This window comes from Procambarus clarkii, chromosome 31 (assembly GCF_040958095.1).
Source record: "Procambarus clarkii isolate CNS0578487 chromosome 31, FALCON_Pclarkii_2.0, whole genome shotgun sequence".
Classification (NCBI taxonomy): domain Eukaryota; kingdom Metazoa; phylum Arthropoda; class Malacostraca; order Decapoda; family Cambaridae; genus Procambarus; species Procambarus clarkii.
Window position 1 is genome coordinate 15,361,875 of NC_091180.1, and position 19,830 is coordinate 15,381,704.

Below are 19,830 nucleotides of genomic sequence, written 5' to 3' on the forward strand. Positions count from 1 at the left end.
ACACATGTTTTTTTACACCTCTGTTTTGCAGGAAACCGCCCGAGCCGCATCAAGATCTTGGGTAAGTCTTTGTTGTGATGAACTGGGGCATAGAGGTGGGGGGGGGGGGGGGGGCAGATATACTGTACATTGCTTGTGCCCGGGTGAGAGAGCAGGGCAGCCTTAAGGGCTCTGATGTTTCACTGGTTATATAATAGTTATAATACTCAACTGTTAGTTGTGGAAGGGGCTCCATCTGGTGAACTGGTACTTAGTTGTAAAAAAAAAAAAAGGAGATTTAATAACGTAGTTGTATATCATTTTATAAAATAACATTATTAGTTGCAAGAAAATTTAATGTAAATATTAATTTAGATTTACACTTTTGTTAGTTAATGGGTTTAGGGCAGGGGTTGCCATTGCACACTGAAGTTGAACTTACTCCCTCCAGTGACCAGCCAAGGCAAGTTTTTGCATTGTTGATGAGTCTTTATGACACAGTTGGTAATTGTGTACGGAGTCTGTCTGCCAGAGAGTACACATGCGCTAACCATCTTGAATCTTCAGGTTCGTAAGAGCTGCACAGAGTTTCTTCTGCCCAGCAACTTGAGTGTTGAGAAATTCTTCATGTTGTGACTTGTCATTGTTACATTTCTTTTTGTCATTTTAATATCTTGCAATTGCAAATTGTTGATTTTAGAATAAACTCTATTGTAAACAATTACGGAATAGTGCTTTGCTAAATGTATAATTATTACATAAACTCCCAGAAAGTATTAAGTACTTCATACTATATAATGAAGCAAGTATTTTGGCTTAATGGCTGCTGGTCAGAATAATATATAGCATTTGATTCTTCCTCTTATGGACTCAGTCCAATAAATGTCTAATCAAGTCATTTGAAATCTGTATGGTAATTTCTCCAGGTATATTGGTACTTTGGTTATCCATTTACTGATTTCTTGAATAAGCCAGCAATAAAAAATATGGTGTGAGTTTAAATTTAGAAACATACTGTTGGTAAATTAATAAAACACTGACCATCTCAAGTACCAAGTCATTGCCAAGCGATGGTCACTTATTTGAAAAAAGTGACAGTAATCACTTTAACCAGCCCTAGCCTAACCAAATACGCCTATCCAAGACAGAAGACATACAGTGTGTATTATCCCAAGCCTCCATTAAGGTATATGCTCAATAACAAGGGTGGCAGATGTCAAATCATTCCCATAATGGCTCCAACCAGCCCTAGCTAATGGTCTCCCTTCTCCTATATCCACATAACTTATAGTTTTTATGCAGATGATAATAGTATTTCGACATCATGTACCAAATCGTCTGGGCAATGTCAGTGTTATGCGCAACATATATGTGGGTAAACTCAAAAGTCTATACTTATTTTTGGCTTCAAAAACAAATCTGCACACATTAATTTTTGTATTAACACACCAAACAACCAGAGTAAACGTTCACTTCTCTGAACACTTGTAGACTGAGGGTCCCCATTGCTTTGTTTTTGTTTAATATTTTTCTTAAAAATCACTACTGTATAATGTAAACTTCTGTTCAGTTCTATCCTATTCTATCTAGGTCCAATACTAATTTATCCATTACAGGGAAACTCCACTGTATTAGTGAAATAATATCAAATTTAATATTGAGAATGGAGTTTATAATAAAATAGTGTCATTCTTACAGTATTGCCTCTTTCATAAATTGATGTAGGACAACTGAAAATAAATGTAATGAAACAATTGTTTATATTATCAGTAGCAGTGCAGATCAAACATTCAAACTGATGTTCACAATGGTGTAACAACAGAAAACTTATGGGCTGTGTGCATGTTGGACACTTTCTAAAGTGTGCCGTACTTTTACAGTTTGTTACCTCTATCCTGTTACAGACTGTTTAGTAAAAAGGATGTGGATTACCGGCAACTTCTACCCAGACCAGGCCTCCTGCCCACTCCGGGCCTACCTGCAGCATTTAACATGATGGACCAAGATGATCGAAATCCTAGCAATAGAGATCAGCCACCGCGTGACCCCCTTGCTCCTCTGAGCACATCCGAAAATCAGGATTCTAACATAACGCATTCTAAAAGAGAACTTGTCCCAATTGGAATAGAAAGCCCACTTCCAGGTGCTGTAGATCCTCGCATGAGGAAACACAGCTTTAACAGCCCTCACGCAGCATCTTGGGAGAAGTTTAGAGAGAAAAATCCGGAGTTTAAAGAGTACCAACGGCAGGCTAGCATGTCAGGTGAGTGATGGCATCGTAATAAAACATAAATGTATAATATTTTTGGCATTTAAAACCAACAGTACATAACGTAGACCGCGGAGGAAGAATTGCAACAGAAATTTCCTTAAGTACTTTCGTATATTAATACATCTTCAGAAAGAAACTAAATTAATATACGAAAGTACTTAAGGAAATTCCTGTTTCAATTCTTCCTTGGTGGTCTGACACTGTCACATTTTTCATCACATGTAAATTTTCGTGATATACACACACAAAAAAATAAACAAATAAACAAACAAATAAAAAAAATATATATATATATATATATATATATATATATATATATATATATATATATATATATATATATATATATATATATATATATATATATATATGTGTATATCACGAAAATAAACAAGTGATTAAGAATGTGACAATGTCAGACCACGGAGGAAAAATGAAACAGGAAATTTCCTTAAGTACTTTCGTATATTAAATACATCTTCAGAAGGTCGAATATACGAAAGTACTTAAAGGAAATTTCCTGTTTCATTTTTCCTCCGTGGTCTGACATTGTCATATATATATATATATATATATATATATATATATATATATATATATATATATATATAATATATATATATATATATATATATATATATATATATATATGTCGTACCTAGTAGCCAGAACTCACTTCTCGGCCTACTATTCAAGGCCCGATTTGCCTAATAAGCCAAGTTTTCCTGAATTAATATATTTACTATAATTTTTTTCTTATGAAATGATAAAGCAACCCTTTTCTCTATGTATGAGGTAAATTTTTTTTTATTGGAGTTAAAATTAAAGTAGATATATGACCGAACCTAACCTAACCTATATTTATAGGTAAGGTTAGGTTAGGTAGCCAAAAAAAGCTAGGTTAGGTTAGGTTAGGTTAGGTAGGTTAGGTAGACGAAAAAACATTAATTCATGAAAACTTGGCTTATTAGGCAAATCGGGCCTTGAATAGTAGGCTGAGAAGTGCGTTCTGGCTATTAGGTACGACATATATATATATATATATATATATATATATATATATATATATATATATATATATATATATATATATATATATATATATATATATATATATATATATATATATATATATATATATATATATATATATATATATATATATATATATATATATAAATATAAATAAATAATCTTAATCACTGTAAAATCACTTGCAGGTATATATATGTGATAGAACATTCTCATTTTACAAGTACAGTGTACAATAGTTGACAGAATAGGTTGAAAATAGTAATAAAGAAGGAATAGCCCTATTAATTGTGTTAAACTGTCGCATGGTTTAAACCTTTCCATTATTGAGAACTTATTCCCTACAGAACCGGACAGGAGTATCTTCCTGGGTGATGAAGATGAGGACATGCCTTTCTGTGATAGTCCACATGGGCCACCAAGTCGTGTGCACAACTTCCGAAGCAGGACCTATGGAAATTGGAAAGATGGAGGACCAGGCAGACACAGAGGTAATATGACCGTATGAATTATGCTACTACACTTAACAATATGTATAGTAGGTATTTGTTTATATTAGCCTATAATTTACTATTGGCATATGTAAAGGCAAGAATTAATATAATTTTTATTTGTTACAGATGGGAGGCGATATTGGGGGGAGGAAGATGAAGATAGTCTTGGTCCACAAGGACGGAGCAAAGCTGCACAGGAAAATTTTAAGGTAAATTCTCATGTTTCAAAAATATAGCTGAATGCTCTTTTCTTTTGTTTTTGTTAGTCACTGGCACTAAGTACAGTATGCGGAAAAACCACATGTGAAAAATAGAGAATGCTTAACACGTTTTCGGCTACATCGCCTTCTCACATCCGCCAGCTCATATCGTATCATTTTGATATTTACCCATTCCACCATGCTCTGGGTGAACACCAGATCAATCATTTCTAAATCATCCTCTGATCTTTCTTGTCTTGTGTTATGTGCTGCTTCAGAAAATACCTGTTGGTACTTTCTTCTAGTTTTGTCCCCCATATTTCCTTCCCTCCTTACAGGTGTATGTGCATATAACATCCAAAAGCCCGGCGTGACTCCCCGCAGCAAAGCCTAAAGTCGGCAAAAGTTACCCTTGAGCGCACAAAATCCGTAAAATGCGTATACTCATTTCAGTTTTCTTATCTTAATTTATGTGCAAAGTCGTTTGTTTTGGTATCATTGCGTTTGCAATGGAATAGAATTCCCTACAAGTGTATGTGCATATGATGTCCAAAAGCCCGGCGTGACTCCCCGTAGCAAAGCCTAAATTTACCCGTGAACGAGCACCAATTTGTACACCGCAGCCTAATTTGTATACTCGTTCAGTTTGATAAAATTAATTTTCATGTTACGTCTTTCATTTTGGTATCAAATTGTTCGCAATATTCAGGCGCATATTTTAAAACTATTCCCAAAATAATAGAGCAATAACTGGAATTTTAACAAATTTTAATTTTGGATGCTCATCATCACAAAATTATTTATATCATTCCAGTGTTCTGACATAAATTTTCGTGTTATATCTTTAATTGTGGTATCAAATTGTTCACATTCTAAAGGCGCGCATTTTAAAACTAGTCCCATAATAATAGCACAATAAATAGAATTTTAACAAATATTTTAAAATTTGAAACAAAAAAACGTATATATAGTCATTCAAGTGCTCTGACATCAAGTTTCCTGTTACATCTTTCATTTTGGTATCACATTGTGCACACTCTAAAGGCACTTATTTTGGAACTATCCCGAAGTCGATCAAATAATAAATGAATCTTATACAAATATTTTGTGCGCACTCTAAAGGCACTCATTTTGAAACTATCCCAAAGTCGATTGGATAATAAACAAATTTTATACAAATATTTTATCGGATGTGAGTACAGTCCGATGCTCGGACTCGAGAGAAAAAAATCAGACACCAGGGACATTCGAAGAGTGCAATAATGTTAATTAATAGGGTATTAAAAGTATCAACACAAGACAACACGAAACAATGTGTATAAATTGGATAAGTTTAGATTTAGGAAAGACTTGGGTAAATACTGGTTCGGTAACAGGGTTGTTGATTTGTGGAACCAATTACCACGTAACGTAGTGGAGGTGGGATCCCTCGATTGTTTCAAACGTGGGTAGGACATGAGCATGAGTGGGATTGGGTGGTTATAACTAGGAGCTGCCTCATATGGGCCAATAGGCCTTCTGCAGTTACCTTTGTTCTTATTGGTCTACTTGTTTTCACCTGACCCCATATATATAAATATCTTTGCATTTTTTGGTTAACAGATGATTCTGAAGCAAGCACTGGAACAAAGGGATCGCGGTGAGATCAGTGAACACCAGTATCAAGACATGGCTAACAAACTGAGACTTCTGACGGAACAAGAGCAGATCAGAGAGGCACGTGAGCGTGAGAGACTTAAACACCGAAGTTTGCAGCAGTCTCAACCTTTTCAGGGTAGGCATACTTTACTGCAGGGTTTGAAGTGATGTTCATCTTTACTGTTCCCCACAAATCTGTTTCCCACAAATATTCTAAAAATTTGTAATGTCAAATTTATTGAACAATCTTAAAGATAAGTAGGAGTTGATTTATTTCTAGTTTCTTATTTTGTTATGGCCTTGTGATAATTACAATGCATCTGGTGAATGTGCAAACCTATTGTTTTTCTGAATACAGTGGTACCTCGCATAACGATCGCCCCAAAAGGCGAACATTTTGGATAACGACCGGCCCGATCGGCGACAAATCGTCCCGTATGGCGAACGCTTGTTTGAGTAACGTCAACAGCACATGGTGAGGTCGCACTGCTTCTTGCACATTCTTGGACGCCTCTGACAATGCAAATAAATTATGTTGTTCTTGTTTAAAGATGCTAATGATGCTGGGATATAAAGGGGTGACTGCTGAGATGTTGCAAAGCATTGATGTTTTTATAGAAAAAATAAATGAAAAGAAAATTCTGAAATACAACAAATGTCAAAAAGGTTCGTTCGGTGTTCGGCAGGTGGGCTGCTCCATTATAACAATCTTTCTTTGTTTCAAAAGTGTTCCATTTGTTTTGTATTTGTCATTTACGTCTCAATAATGGAGCAGCCTACCTTACATACACTGCACAAACCTTTATGACATTTTTCTTTCTTCAAATTTGTTCAATATTTATTTTTTATTTGTCTTATAGCAAAAGATTCGTTCGGTGGTCAGCAGGTAGGCTGCGCAATGTTTCGTACATAAAAAAAAATAATAAAAAATGAAGAATTTTGAAAACCAGAACAAATGTGAAAAAGGTTCGTTCGGTTGTCTACAGGTAGGCTGCTCCATGTTTCTTAAAAAAAAAAAAAAGTTGAAACAATTTGATAAATGGACAAATGCCATAAAGGTTTGTTCAGTGTTTGTCGGGTAGGCTGCTCCATTATTGAGACGTAAATGAAAAATACAAAACGTGTGGAACACATTAGAAAGAAAAAAAAAAGTTTGTTATAATGGAGCAGCCTACCTGCCAACCACCGAACGAACCTTTTGCTATAAGACAAATGAAAAATAAATATTGAACAAATTTGAAGAAAGAAAAATGTCATAAAGGTTTGTGCAGTGTATGTAAGGTAGGCTGCTCCATTATTTAAAACATCAAATATCATATTGATGTTTCTCGGTGGTAGAATGGATTAATTTGATTACCATAAATGTCAATGGGGACATTCGTTTTGTATGACGTCCATTTCACATGACGACGCCGACGCCGGAACAGATTAAATTCGTTATTCGAGGTACCACTGTAGTTATAAATATTCTTTATCAAATTTATTTTATGAGTATACTAAATCATGAAATGTAGTGTAATATATTTCCATCAGTTTATTTAAAGTTTGTTGATTTGGATTCAGCTATTTACACTGATGTTTCCTTTACCCAGCTGGTGATGGCCCACCTGTCTCATCTGTTGGACTGCCATCTGGTGTGGGGAGTCTGGGTCCAGGTGGCCCTGGTCTTGGTCCGACTGCTGCTGTTCCAGGCTCAGGGCGAGGACGAGGCAGTCGGGAAGGTCACTTAAGTTTTGCTCAGGGTGTAAGAGGTGGCCGAGGTGCTTTCATGGGGCCTGGTGCTCCTCCTGCAGCACGAGGCATGGGAAGAGCAGGAAGAGGAGGTCCAGGAAGTGAAGATGATGGCTGGGGTAGAGGAAGAGGACGTGGCAGAAGGGGAAGGGGTGGATATCAGCAAGATGATCGTGGTTGGACTCCTAAAGATGCCACGCTGGAGGATGAGTGGACTGGAGAGCCGGATCTACCTTTTGTTACCGATGAGATTCTGAAGGCTGTCGCTCGTGATGCGGAAACAAGGACTATCGAGATTGATGGCATTCCGCGAGAGATCCGTACTTATGGAGAGAATGCTGTAATTCTTCTGGATTGGAATGACCCTCGTATATTGACATTTGGGGAGGGACACTGTAACATTGTTTTTGACGAAGGAAAGTTTATGCTGCCCATGAGAATAGGGGACGATTATAAGGAATTCACAATTGCTGGAGAGAGTCACCGCATAAAACTTGGGGTACCTACCCAAGAGCTAATGCTTGATGGTAGAGGCTACCAATGTTTCTTTGGTGGCAAACCCATTACTGTTCACCTGGCCGGCCAGCCTCGTACTGTCAGCCTCGATGGGAAGCCCCCAAATGTAAATATAGGTCCCGTTAGAAACACAGAATTCCTGGCAGGTAAAATCCAGCTTGTTATCAATGCAACAAAAGTGGTTCATCTATTCTTGGATGCTAAGCCACAGCGGTTCAACATTGATGGAAAACCATTTGTTATTCAGTTCGTTGATGCTCTTAGGGCAGTTGCCATAAATAATGTCAGATTCCCAGTTGAATTTGGAGGGCTTCCTCTTAGTATCAGCGTGCGGGGTTACAGACGTTTCTTACGTTTCACATCACTCCCACAAGGTATTATCCCAGGGCAAGTGGTCATTCGAGGGATGGAACCCGACGGCCAGAAAGTGTCAAGTCTGCCAGGTAGTCCAGCACAGGATAAAATTGAAAGTGCAATGAAACCTAATCGTAGTTCACCTTCTCTAGAGATGACTCGGAAGCCTCCAATGGGTTATCCTGCTGATAAAACTTCTAGCAAGGGTGTCGGACACCCTTCAATGGGAATGTCGTCCCCATCTGACAGTGTTTTTGTTCCTCACCAAGGACCACCCCCAAAGGGGCCAGTATCACAGGCACTTCCAGGACTTCCACCACCGAGACCTCTACATACAGGACCTCCACCCCACGGCCTTCTGCCTCATGGCCTACCACGCCAGGGCCTACCACATCAGGGCCCACCACCTCAAGGTCCCCCACCTCAGGGCCCTCCACTTCAGGGTCCACCACTCCAGGGTCCACCACTACAGTGTCCACCACCTCAAGGTCCACCATCTCAGGGTCCACCACCTCAAGTTCCTGTATCACATGGCCCTGGTGCCATGATGTCCCAAGCTCCGCCGGCTGTTCCTGCGCCAAGTGGGGTTATGCAGGTCTCAAGTATGGGAAGCCAAATGCCTCAACAAAAAGGATTGGCAGTTCCTGTTACTCTTGCGAACATGAGTCATCCACCTCCCAATGCAATACCAGGCTCGTATATGACCAGTCAGTTACCCCCAAATTTGGTCAAACCATCACAACCACTCTCGTCTGTGCCACTTGACCTTAACACGTTATTAGAAAACCTGACTCGGACTGGCCTCATTGATGCCAAAGCACATGACAAAGTCAAGAATAAGAAAGAGGAATTAGAGAAAAAGAAAGAGGAGGAGGAGGAGGAAAAAGAGAGAGAGAAAGACGAGCTGATATCATTTGAATTTATGTTCAACACAGAGCATCTCCGAAGGTAAGTGAATAGACGTGGATTTTTGTTAGCATAGTGATGTATTGTATTTGATGAATGTTGTTTTGGGAGAGGAAAATGTAGAAAATTGAATAATAAGGATGCAAGAAAGTTAGGTACTTGGGATGGTTTACAAAAATTGATATTGGTTAACTATAGACAAATAGGTGTAGAAGATAAAATAAGATTTACTAATAACAGGAGAGGCAGAAAATGGTGTTCTATATTGCACAACCTAAAGATTATAGAACCTAAAGCTTCATAGCTAGGCAGTTTTTGTATTTGTATTGTTAGAGCAGTTAATTCTTATAATTAAAGCAGGATAGATATTGCATGTTGCATTCATAATTGACTGAAATTTAAATGCTAAATGGAAAAGAATAAAACTTGGGTTGTTGGTAAACCCTTTTCACTTTCAAAACTAAAAATTAATTGCATACTGACACTATGCAGTAATTTACCTATTCTATTAATTTAACTGGGAAATTTGTTATATTAGCCTACTTAGTAATATTGCTCATTAATGTTACTGGTATGTTGTATTTTCTTGCAGACGAAGAAAATGGCTAATTGAGTGTCTATACCGTGGGATGCAGTGTTCGTCGTGTGGGTTACGATATCCTCCTGAACAAACCCTCCAGTACTCCCATCACTTGGATTGGCACTTCCGGCAGAATCGACGCCAACAAGAATCAACGAAAAAAGCAAATACACGAAGATTCTATTTCTCTACTGATGATTGGTTACAATATGAAGAAATTGAAGATGTTGAGGAAAGAGGTAAATAATTATTTGAAAATATTAAAATTTGTTTGCATTCTTTAGTCGTATTGTCCTATATAACTATTAATGGTATAAAAATGTAATGATTTAATATAACTGTAGGTGTACATCAGGGTTATCTGGTATCTAACATCCAAGGTATCCAAGGTAAACACATATAAATGGGGTCGTGACGGGAAGGTCAAGGTAAAAGCATCAGAAGGATGTAACTTGTGTCTGCAGATAATAAAACATCTTCTGGCAAAGAACGATAAAGGATTTGTAGCTTAATTTATTGATATGGCCTATGTCAGAGATTGCTACAACCAAAGTACTCCAGGAGTCATATTGATGCTATGACTATAGATTGACCCTATGACATTTGTTGTATCTAGTTCTATAGAACTACAGAATGGCTGCAGAAAATAAAGTGCAAGTTAGAGAGATACTTGCTTTGAATTACACCATTGAATGGTGGGAGGTAATGCAATATTAATCAGTGAATGAAAACAGCTCTCTAAATTTTATTAGCTGCACAAGATTTAAACATCATTTAAAACATGGGTATATTTTACTTGATGCCCTTTTATGAATGAGTTGCTGGAAAATGTGTTGATCAGTGTAGGAAATAGAACAGAATGACTAGTGGTGTGTAGCAGTGTATGCGAGACACGTCTAGAGATTAGCTGACAGGCTGTGAAGCACAGAAGTCAGTAGTGTTTTCTATGTAGACAGTATACCTGAAGTACATGTGAGTAAAGGTAGCAAGTAGTCATAAAGTGTAGGAGAAGACTATGTGAGAATACTGGATGTAGATACCATTACAAGGTGTCATCTGGATGGGTTTTAGTAAGTTATTGTATTTTATTATAGATAACTTTAATGCAAGTAAATTTTCTTTCCCCTTCCTTTTTTCACATTAGATATTCCTTACTGTTCATCAATGTCTTGTATTCAGTAATTGTACTGTATTGACCTATGTCTTTGTTTTAACAGTGCCTAGTATGTTTGAATCTGAGGGCATGGATGAGGCCATACAAGCAGAAGATGCAGAAGAACCAAGTGTGGCCGTGTCTTCGGACTCTACGTTAGGAGTGTGTCCTAGCTGCCACGACACCTTCTCCCAGTTCTTCCATCAGGAGACTGAGGAATGGAGGTATCACAATGCGATCCAAGTTGAAGGGGTTAACTTCCACCCAGCCTGTCACCAGGATATGCTTAGGGTACGTAAAACTTCAGTCATATGGATAGTGGAAAATATAAGTTCTAACATTTTTTGCCATTATAACCATATAGTATGTAAGTGGGGAATTTTAGGAACTTTGGTTAAATTATTTATTTTGGCGTTTTAGTTTGTTTACCATACTGCATGTTGACTAGTTTGAGGTCTTGATGAAAACATGTAAGATTGTAGCATCTCCTTGAGATAGTGGATACTAAGAAACTTCAAAACAAGGGATGCAACACTATTCTAAGCACTGGTGCTCTTTCAAATGGCATCCTGACATCTTCCTTCAAAGTAGGTAAATTGTCAGAGCTAGAAAATATTAAGACACTTTTACTGCCTGTATGGAAATGATAAGCATTTAACCAACTGGGACCATCTCGGAGCACTTATATTGTGTTCTGCAACAGAGACGAGAAAGATATTTCATAATATTTGCATTGAAAGTACTGTGCTGAATGCTGAAGTATGTTGACCAGACCACACACTAGAAAGTGAAGGGACGACGACGTTTCGGTTCATCCCTTCACTTTCTAGTGTGTGGTCTGGTCTACATACTTCAGCCACGTTATTGTGACTCATCGCCTGCATACTGTGCTGAAGTTTATAATGGATTAAATAATGAAGTATTTTTAGTAGATAAATGGATTAACTGAGAACAATTAAATAAAGTCCTCACAGAAATATGCTGGGAAAGACAGCTAGGTAATGCAAACTTAAACCAGTGCTTTGAGAAAATAGGCACATTAGCACTAAAAATCTGCGCAACTTGGAGCCAAAAAGTGCTAAGAAGTAAGATCACAAAACACATGCAGTCACAGTGTCTACATAACACTGAGCAACATGGGTTCAGGACAGGGTATTCTTGCCTCTCACAGTTACACGACCACTTTAACATGGTCTTAGATGCCATAGAAGACAAACAAAATGCTGATGTAATGTACACGGATTTTGCAAAAGCTTTTGGTAAATGTGACCATGGTGTTATTGTGCACAAAATGTGAATTAATGGAATTTCTGGTAAAGTAGGGAGATGGATCTTTAACCCCCTAATGAACAAAACCCAGAGTATAATAGTCAACAAAATGAAATCCATATCATATTCCACCATGAAAAAAAAAGCTCAGTCCCTGAAGATACTGTGCCTGCTCCAGTACATTTTCTCATCCTCTTATCAGACACGCACGAATACAAACTAGAGTACTGTATCATCCTTTGCAGATGACACTAGGATTTTCATGATATTATACAATATAGAGGACTCAGCAAACCTCCAATCTGATGTTAATCTCATTTTTCTATGGTCTACTGAAAATGTGATGTTTAACCAACGTGCTGTGCCGAAAATAATTTATTAAAAAAAAATGATTTTTTTCTTCGTATATTGTTAAAATATTGTCTCTGATCACGGGAAACTAAAATAAAATATTACATGTGATATACTTTAGCCGTGATGGAGCCGAGAAGTTAAACAAATTATGGACACCAAGTGAAGAAGCGCTCTCTAACACTTGGCCCCACCACTCCGTGGGGCGGCAGTTGCTACGAATATAAATTTTTACAATTACTGTCTCCACTCGATCATCCGGACTATATGGGAAGGACCCCCAGCCAGATTATCACATTTTTCGGATAATGGTACTTTTTCACCTACGAGTCCAAAAGTGACCATTTCCAACTATTTTTATACTACAAACAACATAATTTGAATTGCCTTGCCACATACAATTATTAAATATTCAACTAGAAACCTCAACTTACCTTGTTGGTGTTCGTTTTCTTGATTGATGCCACACATCTTGAAGTTAAAAATTCTTAACAATTTACGTAACCTATACTAACACAACACTAAAATTAACACTTAAAATTACTGTACAGTTCATTAAGCTAAGTTAGTTTTGACTGCCAGCTGCTGAAGCCTCACTGGTTGAGGGCATTTGGGTTGCCTGTGAGGCCTCACTTGTTGAAGGTGCTTGCTTGCACCTCACTTGTTGAAGCGCTTGCATGCCCTCACTTGTTGAAGGCGCTTGGCTTGCCTGTGACGCCTCACTTGTTAAAGGCGCTTGCTTGCGCCTCACTTGTTAAAGGCGCTTGCTTGCGCCTCACTTGTTGAAAGCGCTTGGCTTGCCTGTGGCGCCTCACTTGTTGAAAGCGCTTGGCTTGCCTATAATGCCTCACTTGTTGAAGGAGCTTGGCTTGCCTGTGGCGCCTCACTTGTTGAAGGCGCTTGGCTTGCCTGTGGCGCCTCACTTGTTGAAGGCGCTTGGCTGCCTGTGACGCCTCACTGTTTGAACAACACGTAACTTGTCTTTAATTGCTAGGACAATCTTCTTCCTCTTAACACTTCCAGAACGATTGATGCTGCTACCAGACATATTCTTGGCCAAAAATGTTCAAAATTACTATGAAAATTAAGAAAGTTATTTAAAAAAATATTTCACTAATGGCGCAACACTGTGAGGCCGCACTGGTTGAGGCGTATAACTGTGACTTGTCTTTAATTGTTAGGACAACTTTCTTCCTCTTAACACCTCCAGAACGATTGATGCTGCTACCAGACATAGTCTTGGCCAAAAATGTTCAAAGTTACTATGAAAATAAAAAAGTTATTTAAAAAAATATTTCACTAATGGCGCAGCACTGTGTATAACACGAGGAACGGACGCACATGGGTTGACCAGTGTTGGACAGGTCCACTTGGGGCAGCCATAGCGTTACGTAGGCCGCCAGGAGGAAAAAAATTCACAATATTTTTTAAGGAAACTTCAGCCTGTGCACAATGCTTTTAGGAAACTTATTTATTTGTTATTACATAATTACTAGTAGTTATTTTATTTGTTTTTGGCTATGATTAATTGTTCTAAAATTAATGGTAATTCCTGTACCCAGGTAGTCCCTCCTGACGCACCCCTCCCACCCTCCCAACACCACCCACCCACCCCACCCCCACCTACACCATGCGCCTCGAGTCTCGGGCAGACGGGATTAATACCGTATGGCCTGCCTCATGTTTTCATATACGGACAAAGGCACAATTATCTGGGGGACTCACCGGATAGTGTAATTTCTGCAGAAAACCTGCTTTAATCCGGTCCCTGTGGCTATTTTGGCCGGATATTGTGATAACTTTATCCGTTCACGATTTTGGCCGTATAAGGGCGTTTTTCGGATGTTCGAATCCCGGATAATCGCGGGGTTACAGTATTTTGATGTTTCTCATTAGTTTCTTTTGTTTTTTATGTAATATTATTAAAAAGTGTTTAATTTGTGGAATTTATATAGTTCAATGTGTGGAACATCGCTATGCTCAAAATTATGGGCTCATATATGTGACATATGAATATATTATATTCTACAATTGATCAAACGGTGTTTTTGCAGTTGATACCGAATACTGTTACCTCGTATCGGCAGTGCTGGCGAAGCCACTTCAGCTTGCATTTGGGATGGGTGTCACTTATGCTCCGTTCCGCAAGCTTTCGAGGGCGTTGTTTCACCTCCAGCCTGCTAATGTGTCGCCTGAGTCGTCCTAGTCGTTGGACCAGGTGCTCTCTTTTCTCCTCAGTTTGTATTGGCCCCTTTGGTTCTAAGGCTCTTTTTCTTGTTGGTATTGGCGTCTGGGGGGTTGAGTCGGGGAGCTTCATGCTCTCCTCCAGCGCAAGAGTTTCTGCTTTTTCGGTCCTGGTGGTTGTTTTGTTCATTTGTAGCTGTCGTTCTTTTCTGGAGAAGAACGAGACTGCTGCTTTCCAGAGGGGTCTTTGGGTTTGTTACTTCGGCTGGGGGTGCACCATATTTTGTGCCCGCGCTACTACTCGCACGACATGACCTCCATGGCAGGAGGAAGTGCTTTGGGTTGACCCAGTTTCCCTACTTCCCTGTTCCAGGGCACAGGTTTCCCAGGTTGTTCACAGGATTATTCAGTCCAGCCAGCCTGCGATCTATCCCCGTGCCCACGACGTTTGTAAGTTTGCGACTTTGACTGCTGTTTTTGGTAATATGTCCTGGGCTGACTTTCGGGCATGAGGTTTTTGAACGGCGAACAGGGTCCTTGCCCGAGATACCTTGTTATTGTTCCTGGCCCTCAGGCATATGTAGCCTTGGGTCGCCGGTTGCAGCCAGTTGTTTCGAGATGAGGAGCGAGTGGCGGCCGCCCCCCCAGGTAAGTCCCTCTCTTTCCTTTATCTTTGGTTAGGTACCTCCGGGGAGCCGAAGGAGCTCTCCACAGAAAACTTAAAAGTTGAATGTAATGAAACACCATTTTCTGGGTGAGACCCAGAGGCTTCCCGGCATCCCTCCCTCCGCTCAGCAGTTTTTCGCATTTTTTATATTCAGCCTCTGAACTGGGGTTGGGTAGCCAGCGCGGGATGTCTGCCTTCACAGACAGCGGCTGTGGTGACATCATGCTTGTTTGCTTTTTTTCTTATTGGGGAGCCTTGCTTACTTGTTCGTCTTTCGGTTTGCAGTTTATAACCAGCTGTAGTTTGTTTTGGGATTCCTACCTTTCTAGGTGCCTAACCTGGTAGATGACAGACATAGACTGCTTCCAACTTCATAGAGGTGTCCTCATGTCTCTCTGAGAGGGCCAGGTTCTGGCTCATGGTGCTTGGTTTGGTAGAACTCCATCGATTGACTGTTGCCATGGTCAGTCAGGTATAGCTCTGGTGAGCCTCTGGGTCTCACCCAGAAAATGGCGTTTCATTACATTCAACGCTGGTTTTTTCTTTTACTTTTTCTTTCGTTCCCATTTATTTCTATTATTACCCCTCTACATATCCTTTATTGCACCTATCTTTCACCGTGCTCTTACCTTCCTCTTAAGAGTTCCTCCTCCTCGCCTCTCTCTTGCCTTACTTATGCCCGTGCCTCTCTCGTCTCATCACAATCGACTTGATAAGGGTCCAGGACGGACATAAATGTCGTCATCTTTTCATCTTCTCGGCCCATCCTCTGAATAGACAGAACGTTTTAATACTTAATGTAATAAGTACTATCCTGACTATCGGCATAGTACATAAATACACTTAATCGCCAGCATCGCACCAAAATATTGTGAATATAGTATTAGAGTTTACCTGAAATGCTGTTTAGAAAACCATGACCTAACCTAACCTTGGGAGTGTAGGAAGACAAGCATGTAAATAGCATTTATTGCTGCTTAATTACAATTAGTACTTATAGCTATAGTGATATTACAATTTTATAAAACTAATAAAACAAAATTAAAATCTTTCAATAAATTATAATGTAATTCAGGATATTTTCAAATTTTGTATAAAATCTCTATTGTTTAATAGAACTGAAAAAGATATTCTTAACATTTAAAACTTGTGTATATAGAATTGAACACTAAAACTTCAACCTAAAAATTTTGAGTGTATTAACACAAAATTAGGAAAATACTGTATATGGGGAGGTAAATGTAACAGCACAATTAAGTGTGTTTAATTAAGTGTGTTTATGTACAATTCAGACAGTCAGGAATCTAATTATTACTTTTAGTATTAAAACGTACTGTCTTTTCGGCGGAAGGGTTGATCTTCTAATGTGTTGTTTGGTTAACATTCTTTAGCCACATTATTGTGATTCATATCTGCACCTATATGAATGTCACCAGCATACATATGTATGAACGTCACAAGCATACACATATATGAACGTCACCAGCATACACATACAGTATATGAACGTCACTAGCATACACATACAGTATATGAACATCACTTCAGCATACACACATGAACATTCACTTCAGCATACACACATGAACATTCACTTCAGCATACACACATGAACATCACTTCAGCATACACACACATGAACATCACTTCAGCATGCACATGTACTTTAGCATACATGTGTACTCTGTTCGATCGTGATTTTGTTTTTATGTCTTAAAACAATATTCACATGACTTAGTGTGTTGTAGTAGTATTATGCTTCGTGGACGGAAAGTGGTCAATGGTGGTGGCATCATGCTGATATTCCTGTGAACCACTTAAATTAATATCTTCCTGTACAGTACGTGGTAATCATTATAACATAATTGGTATTTTTTTTTTTTTTTTTTTTTATACAAATAAATAGTTGGCAATGAGTCACAATAACGTGGCTGAAGTATGTTGGTCAGACCCCACACTAGAAAGTGAAGGGATAACGACATGATGTTTTGGTCCGTCTTGGACCATTCTCAAGTCACAAGTCATTCTCACAATCGACTTGAGAATGGTCTAGAACGGACCGAAACGTCACATTGTCGTCTCTTCACTTCCTAGTGTGTGTGGTCTGGTCAACAAATAAATAGTTATTATTATTATTATTTATTATTATTATTATTGAGAAAATCCACAGGAGCCGTGATGAGGATTCGAACCTATGCGCTGGGTGTTCCCAGATGCACGCTCTAGACTTGCACTCTGACAGAGCGAAAGTGCACGGGGGAAGGTGTGTGAAACCTTGGTTCGGCTTCAATAGAAGCCGCAGGAATCCACGAGGGTGCAGTAGTACCCCAGGTTGCAATTTTTTTTACCGTGTCGTGGCGCAATCGTCTAGAGTGTGCATCTGGGAACATGGGTTCGAATCTTCTTCACGGTTCTTGAGAATTTTCTCATTGATATATCACGATAATGTGATTTCTCTATATTATTATTATTATTATTATTATTATTATTATTATTATTATTATTATTATTATTATTATTATTATTATGTGGATTTCACCATGATGCTTCTTGCCCTTTTCTTCCCGATTGTGTTACTTGGTCACTGGTATTGTGGTTGTTGTTTATATATAAGTCGTACTACTTATAAGTCCTTTATCCACTATCGTGAGTCATTGAGTACACTACTTTCATGTAATTTGTTTAATGTGTATTGTACTGATAAATGGAATTTCTTTTGCATTGGCATCCATTTAAAAAAATAGAAGGTGAGAAATATTGGTTTCTAGTTTTACCTGATCCTTAGTTCATAGATTGCAGTAAGGTTTCAAGTTGTCTCACTTGGATATTATAATTTACCGACTGTCGTATTCACAACTGTTATCCATAAATGCCATGCCATTGACTTTGCATCCAAGTAATGCTTGTATTTGTACTCAAAAATAATTGTTATTGGTATAGAAATTTATGTAAACAAGATCTCATGAAATATGAAGTTATAAAATTAGTGTTTGGCTTACATCTGATATATTATCTATTTACTTAGGCTGAAGCAGCAGAGAAGGAAGCAGCTGAGAAAGAAGCAGCAGAGAAGGAAGCAGCTGAGAAGGAAGCAGCAGAGAAGGAAAAGGCAGAGGAGGAGAAAGAAGATGGTGAAAAGGAAAAAGGAGAAGAGGATAAAGAAGATGGGGCTGAGAAGAATAAAGAGGACAAGGAGGATTCAGACCAAGCACCAGAGAAAGGAGCCGACAAAGGGAGTGAGGAGGTACCAGTGGATAGTCAAGGTTCAGGTATGTCACTGCTTCTACTTTATTTAGTTTTTGGTTTACTAAATATTAAAGCACACTAGCTATGAGGTGTGGACCAAGAGCTAAATTGTGCTTCATCTAGGAACAGTTAGGTATGAGAACCTTAAGCAAAATACAGGGTACAAAATACAATCAAATCTGCCCATAAAAGGAAAGCAGCATGTAAAGGATTTGGGAATAATGATGTCTGATAACCTAACATTTAGGGAGCATTACCAAGCAAATATAATATCAAGCAGAAAAATTATAGAATGGATTATGAGAACCTTCAAATCCAGGGATCCGATCATAATGGTTGTATGTACTATTCAAATCCAGGGATTTGATCATGATGGTTGTATGTACTGTTCAAATAAGTTGTGCTGTTTTGTTTTGAGTACTGCTCGATACTCACTTCCACCTTCTGAGCAGGGTTAGAGGGAATACAGAGAACATATACAGCATACATAAGTATGATAAAGCACCTAAACTATTTTGATCATCTCAAAGCTCTCCAAATGTACTCACTAGAAAGGAGATGAGAGAGGTATCAAATAATATACACATGGTAAATACTGGAGGGCCAGGTCCCAAATCTATACAGTAAAATAACGTAATGGAATGAATGATATGGAGGAAATGTAGAAGAGCAGAGGTTCCATAGGCACAATCAGAGAACGCTGTATAAACATCAGAGGTCCACGGTTGTTCATCATCCCAGTGATTACAGTATAAGAACTATTACCGGAGCAACCGTGGACATCTTCAAGCGAAAACTAGATAGTTTTCTTCAAGAAGTGCTGGGTCAACCGGGCTGTGGTTGATATGTGGGCCTATGTGGGCCTCCAAGCAACAGCCTGTTGGACCAAGCTCTCACAAATCAATCCTGGCTCCTGGCCAGACTTGGGGAGTGGAAGAACTCCTAGAACCCCATCCAGGTATAGGTACAATCCAGGTAAACACTTAACATATTTGTCCCATAATGTAAGGAAGAGACAGTTTTTTCTAAATTATATGTTAACTGTGGTTGTGCCCTTGTGTTATGGAAGGTATTGTTCAGGATCAAACTGGATGTGCTCTCATGTCCAGGAGAAAACATGGTTTTTGAAATAAAATTAAAATTTAAAGTATAATATTTCTTAGCTTTTAGATTCCATAGTTGAGTATCTGAAGGGAATTTTTCCCATTGGAGGGCTAATAAGGTTTTAGTTACATACAATATTAATTGTTGTAAAAGG

At 38.6% G+C, this 19,830-nt stretch overlaps 1 protein-coding gene across 1 annotated transcript in view; it reads left to right on the plus strand.

Moving 5' to 3' along the window:
- LOC123758648 (pre-mRNA cleavage complex 2 protein Pcf11) overlaps positions 1-19,830 on the plus strand; it is a 113,992-nt gene that overhangs the window by 86,675 nt on the left and 7,487 nt on the right. Inside the window, exons 9-17 of the mRNA XM_045743174.2 lie at positions 32-61; positions 1,884-2,242; positions 3,631-3,774; positions 3,904-3,986; positions 5,580-5,751; positions 7,208-9,164; positions 9,715-9,941; positions 10,920-11,146; positions 18,352-18,595. Of these exons, the coding sequence (XP_045599130.2) occupies positions 32-61; positions 1,884-2,242; positions 3,631-3,774; positions 3,904-3,986; positions 5,580-5,751; positions 7,208-9,164; positions 9,715-9,941; positions 10,920-11,146; positions 18,352-18,595 (3,443 nt within the window). The remainder of the gene's footprint in view (positions 1-31; positions 62-1,883; positions 2,243-3,630; positions 3,775-3,903; positions 3,987-5,579; positions 5,752-7,207; positions 9,165-9,714; positions 9,942-10,919; positions 11,147-18,351; positions 18,596-19,830) is intronic.